Source organism: Callorhinus ursinus, unplaced genomic scaffold (genome assembly GCF_003265705.2).
Source record: "Callorhinus ursinus isolate GAN/ISIS: 27379988/994484 unplaced genomic scaffold, GSC_fseal_2.0 scaffold92, whole genome shotgun sequence".
NCBI lineage: Eukaryota > Metazoa > Chordata > Mammalia > Carnivora > Otariidae > Callorhinus > Callorhinus ursinus.
This window is the reverse complement of record NW_027397154.1, coordinates 1,342,521-1,352,538: the sequence shown is the minus strand read 5'-3', so window position 1 is coordinate 1,352,538 and position 10,018 is coordinate 1,342,521. Positions and strand designations below refer to the sequence as shown.

Below are 10,018 nucleotides of genomic sequence, written 5' to 3'. Positions count from 1 at the left end.
CCCCCGCCCCGCCCCAGCCTGGGCGCTCACCCCTGCCCCAGCCTGCCTGCCTGCCCGCCTGCCCCACACCTGCTTGCAGTGTTTGTTGTTGTCCATGCACGGCAGGGCCTGGTCCGGATAGCCATCGATGTCCGTGTCGGTCCCACACACATTCCCATTCCCAGCCCAGCCCACGTTACACTGGGCAACGGGGAGGGTAGAAATGAGGGCCAGGGCCGTCTCCTCACACCCCAGCCTTTTCCTGCTCCAGCCCCCATTCTCACCAACGAGTTCCTGAGCCCCTTCCCACGTGGGCCCCCATCCCAGGCCCTAAGCAGGTTCGTGGCCCAACCCCTTTCTCGAGTCTCCCTTTCCCCGCCAAGCCCCAGGCTAGCTCACCGCACAGGACACTGCCCCGTTGCGTTCAAAGAGACAGTGCGCGTGGACGTGGCAGGGGCTGTGGGCTGGGCTGTGGCAAGTGCGGGCTGGGAGGCAGCCCTGGCTCTGGTTGCCTAGGAAGCCCAGGCGACAGGGGCCACACTTGAAGGAGCCCTAAGAACAGGGAAGCAGTGTCTCAGGGCGGAGGGTCAGCCCACCGGGCACCCAGGACCGGGGCCGTCCTGCCCGAGGAGTGCAGAGTGGGCACCCCCAGCCTGAAGCCAGCTAGGGCAGTCATTGCCTCTGGGCTCCCCCGGCAGCCTTTCGAGGTGCATCTCAGCCCCAGTTTTCAAGTGAGGACACTGAGCCTCAGGAGACCTGCTAACGGTCACAGTAAGCAGCAGAACCAGGATTCCAAACCAGCGTGTGCCACGCCTGTGTGGCCTGCCCTAGGGAAGGAGGCGGGGAACAGCAGGTCTGAAGCGGGCTTCGCACACGCCAGCACCCCCCCGACACACTCCGGGCACTCGGCTCACCACAGTATTGGTGCAAATGGAGTTTGGGTCGCAGCCACCATTGTTCCCGTCATTGCATTCATCCACATCGTGGCAGACCTGAAGGGGCAGACGCTGGGTAGAACCGGACCTGCGGCGGGTCTCCTCCAGCAAAGCCGGCGCAGCAGCCCGGAGCCCCACTCCATTTATCACAAGGACCCCGTGTCCGGCCCGGAAGCCCCTGGTCCCCGCAAGGCCAAGAACTCGTCTCCAGGCTCTACTCAACCTGACCTGTTTGCTGGCGCGGGCGTAGTCGATGCCCACACCCGACACCCGAGGGCCTCTGTAGCCTCGAGGGCAGGCTTCACAGTGGAAGCCGGGCACGGTGTTGATGCAGCTGGTCCCAGGGAAGCAAGGGTCAGTGTGAGCACACTGCGGGACGAAGGAGGGGGTGGTCAGGCCCTTGCCTGTGCTCTCCCTACCTGGCCTCACTGCTCTCGACCCTACCTCCGGGCCCCCATGCGGCCCTCCCCCCACATGGCCCTCCGGTCTACGCCGCGGACTTTCTGCCCTCCGTCCTCACCTCTTATCCTGTCTCCCAACGTCCTAAAGCCCGGGCTCTTCTGATCCTCACTGACACCCACCCCGCCTCCTTGGGCCTCTCCTAACTCTCTGCGCCCTTGCAGGCTACCGTCCCCCACCTCGTTGATGTCAGTGCAGTGGGTGCCGTTGCCCTGCAGGCCAGGGGGGCAGGGCCCACAGCGGTAGCCGGGGTACTCATACACTTCCATGCAGTCCACGCCTCGGAAGCAGGGGTTGGGGCTGCAGTGGGAACGCTGCTCGTGGAAGCCTGAGGGGTGGGCACGGTCAGAGCCACCCAGGGGCGGCCATGCCGATCCCCAGAAGCGGAGCCCGAAGCCACGGGGCGGGGAGCACGGGGATGCCGTCTGGAGCCCACCCCACTCTCCCACTCACCGCACACCTGACACTCCATGATGGTGTTTCGGATCAGAGACATTTCCTTCACCTAGTGGACAGAAGAATGGGGGCAGCCAGCTCCTCACACCCACCACCCCACCCCAGAGCCCGTGCCGCCCCCTCTACCAGTGCGCTCAAACCTGGTCTCGGATATCATCACGCAGCTCCACCAGGATCTGGTTGAAGAGGGTGAGCTGGGTGACCAGCGCCTTGGTCTGCTCGCCTGTCAGGGCCCCGGGTGCAGAGAAGCTCAGAACTGGGCCACAGCCCTGGTGCCTCTCTGGGGTAATAAGCCAATTCCTGCCCCTGCTGCCCACCCTGCCTTTAAACCCCACCCCTCTCCTGGCTAAAGAGGACTTTGTTTCAGGCCGCTGCCCAAGCCCGGGCCTCCTCCTCAGCCCCTTGCCCCTCCCCGCTCCTTGTGGCCTGCTCACCTAGGATGGAGTGGAGTGCGCTGGTCACTGGAGAGGAGAAAACACAGAGGGGAGAGACGTGAACAGGGCCAGGCCGGTGAGGAGGAGGAAGGAAAAGAGGGGCGAGAACAAAGGCCTAGAGGAGTCTTGGAAGAAGGACGGGCAGTTGGACGGTAGGAGGGCAGAGGTGACGGGCAGGCAGCACCCGCTCTCCCCACTGGGTGAGGGACCCTCCAAGGGGGTTGCCTCACAGTCAAAACCCAGATCCTCCTGGCTCCCAGGCCTAGAAGCGGCAGAAGGGATCCAAGTGAGAGGTGACCCAGAGCCGGGCCAGGCCCCCAGTCCACTCATTTCTGCTCCAGCCCCGCTACCAAGCTTCTGGGAGAAGTGGGCGTTTTATTTAGGTAAGAACCTCTGAACATCCTTGTCAGAGACACCAGGCAGATGGACAATGCTCAGACTGCTGGTAGGTGACAGCCTCCAACGAAAGCTAAGAAAGACCCAAGACCCTTCCCTGGGTCACCAAGACCAAGCAGTTAACTTTCTCACCCCCACACGGAGTGCTTGGGAGTTCTATTCTCCTTGATCGCTCTATTTTCCCAGCCACCATGGGAGGCGGGGCCACCTAAACAGGGAGACTTTTCGAGCCACGCCTCCTGGGATGGCTGTATCATTTGAAGATCACAGAGCCAGAGGCAAAGGAGATTGGGGGTAACAGGGTCAGAAGCTCCAGAAATGGGTGAGACAAAGGAATGAGCGTTAAGGGGGAAGTCAAGGAGATGAGAATCAACAAAGACCACAGGAAGTGATTTGGGGTCCAGAACGTCAGCTCTGTATTACCTGCACTGTGGATGGACTCGTCCCCCTGGAATGGACACTCACTCAGGGCTCCCACCCGGGCCATGGACCCGCCCAGAATCATTTTCATAGATTCCACGAAGCCCTGGGCGGGGGGGGGGAGGGGGGAGACAGGAGCAGAGTAGGGTGGGAAAATCCACCAACTCCTCCTCCCCCTGCTGCTGCAAAATGCATCTGCAGGAACTCAGGGGGCCCTCCCTCCCTACTCACCTGCATCCTCAAATACGCCTTCTGTCCAGTCCGAATCTCCAGCCCATCGACCTCCGCTGGAGGAATGGGGGCCAGCGCAGGGAGACCAGCTTGCTGGTCTCCCAGTTTGCAGTCCACATAGAGCTGCAGGGCAGGGCTGGGTCGGGCGGGGCCGCGGAGCCGAAGGAGAGCCGTGTGTGTGCGCCCGTCGGCCAGGCCTGCTTGCTGGAGGCTCACCGCATGCACTCTGCTGTCCTCCCGCTGGTACCGCACCAGTACTGCCCAGGAGGGGAGGTCAGTACGGGTCCTATCCCCCGTCCCGTCTCCCAGCTGAGCCTCGAATCAACTCTTCTGGACGGCATGCCTATCGGCCCCTAGTCAGCTATGTATCTCTCGCCACCTTGTATGTGATGGGCACACAACAGATGCTTTTCAAACCGGTTCAGAGACAAGGACGTCCTTAGTGTTCAGTCACTCTGTCCCTTGCTAGGGTGGCAGCTGGTTCTGTACCCACTGGACTGTGCCGGGGATCTGAGGGGCTGCTGAATACCCTTGCTGGGACACGTAGACCTGCCTCTCCCTCCCCCAGGCAGCCCCAAGTACAACACCCCCCCCCACAAGTATTAGGCCTCACTCTCTTGTTTGGGGACCTGGCCTCCTGAGGCACCTCCTAAGCACCCCATTCCAGGCGCCCCTGGTGCCTGAGCACAGCTGGATGGGTCCATGGGCCCCCACGGAGCCCAAGGAGAATTAAGAGGGATGTGGGAGTGAGGACGAGGGAAAGTGCTCAAGGGGTCATCGCTGCAAGAAAGGAGATGCCACCAGTCACCTTTGTTAATTTTGCCCACAACTGAGGCCTCCAGCCACCGTGTGTTGTCCTGGCGAGAGTAGAGGCCAAAGAGGACCCCACCCTGCTTGGGGGGCAGGCGGAAGGTGGACAAGAGGTAGATGTCTCCAGCAGTGAGCAGGGCTGCCCGGATCTTCTCTGCTACAGCTGTCATCTGCCGAGACTCGCCCACAGTCAGCAGGTCAATCACTGGCCAGGCAAGGATCACCAAGGTCAGAGAGAGGGGTCAAATGCCAAGGCCTGCCCTTTCCCCTGAGCCCTCAGGGGTGGAGCATCCTTCATCACTATCCCCACCCCCGCCCCCCAGGCAGCGTTAGTCACCTTCTTGAAATTCAACCCTTGCTATCGGAAGACAAGGCGTGTGCCTTCCTTTCCCTCAATATTGCCTACTGCCACCCTCTGGAACCCGAAGGCCTGAGGCGCTCGGAAATACAGAAACAGCGCCCGGCACAACTGAGATGCTCCCACCAGGTGGCGCAAGGGAGCCACTGTGCTGATCCCACGCAGAAGTAGCACCTGGTGCCCACAGCGCAGAAATGGCAAAGCAGTTTCTCTTTACGCCGCTGGTTTGGCTCATTCCACACCCGAATGCCCCTCCTCCCATCCTGGGGGCTCAGCACACACACTTTGGATGAGAAGAGCTGCCCACTGAGGGCTCCGAGCCTCGTACTGTCTGCCTCTCCCCCACGGGAATGTAGGACCCAGCTCCTCTGCCTCCCGTGTCCTGGCCAGTCTGTGGTTTCCCCTCCAGCCAGTAATGAATCCGTGCCTCTGTCATCTGCTCCAGCTACCTCTCCCACACCCACAGGCCCATCCCACAGCCAGACCTCCGGGAGAGCCCAGACCTCTCGGTCCCCACCCCCACCCTGTCCTGGGGCAGCCAGGAGCCCAGCGGGTGAAGAAGCCCACCTTTGCACTGCTCTCCCAGATCCTGGGCTGCCTGCGGATGCTCAGACAGCAACCCAGCCGCGGCAGCCCTAGCATCCAGCTCCTGAGTCCTCTGCCCTGGCCTCACGCTGACCCTGGCCAGTTCCTACTCACCCACCACCCTCTGGTGTTCACTCCTCCCTCTATGGCCCTAATTTCATCAACTCTTCCCTCCTGGTCAATTTCAGGACTCTCCCCTGGCCCACATGTTTCCTGCTACTCGGCTGGGGGCAAACCGGGACGAGGCCCAGCCGGGTCTAAGAGGATGGAGACAGGCTTACCCTGCAGGTCCTGACTGGCAGATGCGAAAGTGCAAAGGAGGAGAAGAGCCAGGGCCCCTCGAAGTTCCTGCGTCTCCATGCCGCTCAGCTGGCTCACTACCCCTGGCAGGCAGGCGGCTGGGAGGGGAAAAGGCTAGGCGGAGAGAGCAGGAGCGGGGGGCGGAGGGACTGGAAGGGGGAGGTGAAGGGGGGGCCATCAGGCGGGTGAGGGGGGGCTGAAACAAAGAGCTGCCAATCAGCCCGGAGGCATCCCCAGCCCTGGGAACCAGGGGCACTGGGGAAGAGTCTGGAGGCCTCCCTGCCTCCTGCCTCTCCCTAACGGTCCTCGCTCCCAGGTGCCTCCCTCCCTCCTGGCATCTCGCTGCTGGGGGCCACTACCGAACGCTACTGTTTTCTGTAAGTTACGGTCGGGGAAGGCAGGAACCCCAGGCAGGGGCAGTGCCAGACAGTGGGCATTATTTCACAACTGGCATCAAAGGACGCCAAGGGAGTGGTGGAAACTAGCTTGCTGTCGTGCCCAGGGGATGCCCACATGGCTTGAACTTTGCTGCTCTGACGAAGCAAGTGCTCTTATTCGGGTGGGGGGTCCCCTGACACGTGCCTCATTCCTGGGAAAACGTGGAGGCCTCCGCTGGGAACTGGAGGGCCAGCCTAACACAGCGGTCAGTGAAGGGGTTGGACGGAAGGAATCGGGAACGAGGAAAGGGCCAGCAGGGCCGGGAGTAAACCAGGGGACAGGCAAGGGGCCGGGGCCAAACAGGGAACACATGGGGTACTGGCGGGCAGGCCGTGACCCGGATGAAGCGGAGGGGCGCCTCGGTTCCCGTTACCCCGGCAACGGCCCGCGAGCCCCACCCCCTCCCCCCATCCAGGCCCCAGCCCGACCCGGCTACGGCCGCCGCCGCCCCTGTTTTGTTTCCATGGCGACAGGAGGCGCGGGGCCGGCTCCAAACATAACGCGCTGTGGAAAACATGCGGCTCGGGGGACCCCCCCGCGGCCCCTGCTCTGGGCCGAGCCCCGCGGGACCCGGGCGCAGCCCAGGCCGCATGCAGGGCTGCGAGAAACCCCAGAGCCGGCCCGGGCGCACAAGACCCGCTTCGCCGGGACCCGCCGCGCCCTCGGGGGTCCGGGACTCCCCGCAGCCAGGGCGCCCAGCCTCCGCGAGGAGGGCCCAGCCGAGAACCCTTCCCCCCTTCGGGACCCGCCTCTGGAGCCGCCGGCGGCCACCCTCCCCAGAAGCCCTCGGCTCCGCCCCGCGCCGCCCCGCCTCGCCTCGGAGCTCGCTTCGGCCCCCGCCTCCGGCCGCCCGAGGGGCGGGGCGGGCGGGGGGGGCCGCGCGGGGCCGGGCGGAAGCGCGAGGGGAGGTGCTTCCGGGACAGAGGGCGGGCAAGATGGCGGCGCCCATGGAGCTGTTCTGCTGGTCGGGGGGGCTGGGGGCTACCGTCAGTGGATCTGGACAGCCTGGCCGTGCTGGTGAGGGGTGGCGCCGTTGCCCTCTGCTGCGCTCTGGAGGGCTGGGGAGGGAACCGAACTGGCCGATCGTCCGAATTTTGCGAGGGCGCCTCAGCGCGGGAGCACTGGGGGAAACTGAGGCAATCAAAGACTGTGCCTGGCCCATAGGGGCTCAGTGCCCTCTGGCTGGCTTAACAGCCTAGGTGTCGTGCAGCCACAGCAAGAGGCCTGGCTGGGGGTTCAGGAAACGGGTCTTAAGTCCTTGCTCATCCACTTACTGGCTGTGTGACCTTGGGGCGATCCCTTCTCGTCTCTGAGCGCGGTTTCCTCATCTGGAGGTTTCCTGAGCCCGACGATCTCCGGGCTCTCGCGCTGGGCATTCCTGTCGTCTCAGCCTCCCTTGCCTCCTCCTCCTCCTTCTCCCTGAGCAGCGTTTACTGAGCTTATTTATTGAACCGAAAGGCTTACCGCCAGGCTCTGTGGAAAGAGCTTTGCAGTCAGAAAGACTAGTTCACTTCATTCGTTCACTCGTCCTTCATTTAATAAGCACGTATCAGGCCTCTTCCAAATACCGCACATTGGCCCGCAAAGATGGATAAGACTTAGTTCTCCCCGGCACTTGTTCGCAGAACGGCAGACAGTACTGTGTTCAGATGCTAAGGTTTAAGTAGGAACAGGCCACAGAGACTCCCAGAGAAGGACATGGTCAGTGCTTCCAAGAAAAGGGATATACTGGTTAGGAGGAACCTAGGAGGCTCTGTGTGCGTCAGGTAGACGGCAGGAAAGGGGACAGAGGGGAGGCTTTGAGTGGCAGACCTGCCCACGCTCTCTGAGCCCCGTGTTGCCCATTGTGAAATGGCGACCATAACACCCACCTCTTCTTCTGTGAGGCAGGTACTAAGCGTAGCACAAAAGGAATTAAATAGATGTCGTTTCTCTTCCTGATGCCCTCTGGGGGCCTCTCTGCCTTCTGCTTCCTTCCCTGCAGACCTATGCCAGATTTACTGGTGCCCCACTCAAGGTGCACAAGATCACCAACCCCTGGCAGAGCCCTTCAGGTACCCCATGTTCCTGGGGGGTGAGGAAGGGGTGGAGCAGGAGACGGACAGGAATGTGGTGTAAATCCGTATGGATAGGCAGCTCAGGGTCTGGTGGGCGTCCTTTTTTCTCAATGTCAGGAACTCTGCCTGCCCTCCGGACCAGTCATGGAGAGGTCATCTCGGTACCACACAAGATCATCACCCACCTTCGAAAAGAGGTAGGTGGCTCGGGAAGGAGAGTTGCCAGTGAGAGTGGTTCAGTCATTTCAGTGCAACACACCTTTATTGGTAAGTACCGAGCTAGACGCAGGAGACCCAGAGCTTCAAGGAACACATAGTCCGATGGGAGAGACGCACCCAGAGGTGCTGAGAGCAGTAAAGCACTGGGCGCGAAGCCGGGGCGCTGGGGAGGCATCTGGAGGCACAGTGCCCTTTGCCTGCTGGGCAGGGAGGGAGAGGTGAATGGGCTGATGACACAGGGAAGGGACAGGAGGGCAGAAGAGAACATCTGGCTCGGATGAGGCCCTCACAGGTGGCTCCTGTCCTTCTCATGGGACCATGTTGGGCTGGATATGGGGCTTAGGATGGACAAGGCTTCAAGCCAGCGTGGGGAGGTGGAGGGAGTATTACAAGAGGACAAGGGATACCTCGTCTATGCTCTTCCCTCTGTCTTTGACTGTGTGACCTTGGGCAAGTTCCTTCACCACTGAGAGCTTTATTTTTTATTTATTTTTTTAAAGATTTTATTCATTTATTGGACAGAGAGAGAGGGAACAGAAGCAGCGGGAGAAGGAGAGGGAGAAGCAGGCTTCCCGCTGAGCAGGGAGCCTGACGTGGGGCTCGATCCCAGGACCCTGAGATCATGACCTGAGCCGAAGGCAGATGCTTAACGACTGAGCCACCCAGGCGCCCCTCTGAGAGCTTTAAGTTCCTTGTTTGTGAAAGGAGGGGGCTTAGGATGTTCCCAATGGCTCCTCTTTCATGGGAACACTTGTCAGAAGTGGGGCCCTCTTCTTCATTTCTGCCTTCCGAAGGGTGAAGGAGCTGGGGAATTCAGTGGGGGCTTGGGAGGCGTGGAGAGAGGGGATCCAGGTAGAATGCAAAGTTCCTGGCAGGGACTGGACCACCGCCCTGATTCCTTATGTGTGAGCACAGCTTTTCCAGTTTCCAGAGTGTTCTCCTAACACAGCCACATTGAGAGAAGATTCTACAGGGGAGAATCTGAGGCTGAGAGAGATTTTTTTTTAAGGATCATGTTCCAGAGGTTATGTGGGGACAAAACTTGCTCAGGATGTGGAGAGGGTTGCTGAGGACCAGACACTGGAGCCTACAAAGGTGTGGCAGGCTGAGAGCTGGGGTACGGTTAGAATGTGTGTGGTGGCGCCCAGGCCATGGAATGAAATAGAAGAAATAGCCCTGGGCATTGAGAGAACGAGCCAGGGGGCCCTGGGCATGAGGAAGGCATCCCCTAGTTCCTGGGGCATGGACTGAGGCCCACACAGCATCTGAGCTCCACTCTGCCAGCCGTGTGGTGCCTGGACTGGGGAAGTTCCTGTTAGAAAGTTGCCGTCAGCAGGCATGCTGCCAGCTTTCTGTGGAGGCTCCGGGAGCTGCTCCTGGTTTGCGGCTGGGCCTGCCTTTCTCCCCCCAGTGGGCGCCCGACCTTGATGGCCAGCAGGCTCCGAGGCCCAGGCTTTCCGCCAACAGCAACAGGCTACTGAACGGGCCCAGGCAAGGGGGCCTCAGCGGGAAAAGCTGCTCTGCCTCTGCTACACTCAGAGGCCATGAGGGTAGCACCAGACAGGATGCCTCCCTCCTTGGGCAATTGCCCTGGAGCCGCCTGGTGTCCACCTCATGGGCATCTCCTCCACAGAAGTACAACGCTGACTATGATCTGTCAGCCCGGCAAGGGGCAGACACCTTGGCCTTCATGTCTCTGCTGGAGGAGAAGCTGCTCCCGGTGCTGGTGAGTGCGCTCAGACCTCCCAACGTTCGTGGCCAGTAAGGTGGGGGTGGGGGGGTGGGGGGGTGACACACACACACACACACACACACACACACACACACACGGAGGCCAGGGGGGGTGACACACACACACACACACACACACACACAGGCCAGGGGGGGTGACGCACACACACACACACACACACACGGAGGCCAGGGGGGGTGACACACACA

General features: G+C 61.4%; 2 protein-coding genes across 4 annotated transcripts in view; one reads left to right on the top strand and one right to left on the bottom strand.

Moving 5' to 3' along the window:
* THBS3 (thrombospondin 3) overlaps positions 1-6,372 on the bottom strand; it is a 10,740-nt gene extending 4,368 nt beyond the window's left edge. Inside the window, exons 1-12 of one of the 3 annotated variants that reach the window (XM_025858968.2) lie at positions 5,345-6,372; positions 4,119-4,325; positions 3,311-3,567; positions 3,083-3,185; positions 2,264-2,290; positions 1,970-2,052; positions 1,827-1,878; positions 1,553-1,701; positions 1,143-1,283; positions 894-971; positions 379-531; positions 70-180 (exon numbers count right to left, since the gene is read on the bottom strand). In XM_025858968.2, coding sequence (XP_025714753.1) covers positions 70-180; positions 379-531; positions 894-971; positions 1,143-1,283; positions 1,553-1,701; positions 1,827-1,878; positions 1,970-2,052; positions 2,264-2,290; positions 3,083-3,185; positions 3,311-3,567; positions 4,119-4,325; positions 5,345-5,423 — 1,440 coding nt within the window. In that variant the 5' untranslated portion in view covers positions 5,424-6,372. Of the gene's footprint in view, positions 1-69; positions 181-378; positions 532-893; positions 972-1,142; positions 1,284-1,552; positions 1,702-1,826; positions 1,879-1,969; positions 2,053-2,263; positions 2,291-3,082; positions 3,186-3,310; positions 3,573-4,118; positions 4,326-5,344 lie in introns of those variants that run through there. The other 2 variants (XM_073888703.1, XM_073888701.1) reach the window with 2 other exon arrangements.
* MTX1 (metaxin 1) overlaps positions 6,302-10,018 on the top strand; it is a 5,211-nt gene continuing 1,494 nt past the window's right edge. Inside the window, 5 exon segments of the mRNA XM_073888704.1 lie at positions 6,302-6,769; positions 6,771-6,818; positions 7,786-7,855; positions 7,976-8,055; positions 9,711-9,811. Coding sequence (XP_073744805.1) covers positions 6,317-6,769; positions 6,771-6,818; positions 7,786-7,855; positions 7,976-8,055; positions 9,711-9,811 — 752 coding nt within the window. The 5' untranslated portion in view covers positions 6,302-6,316.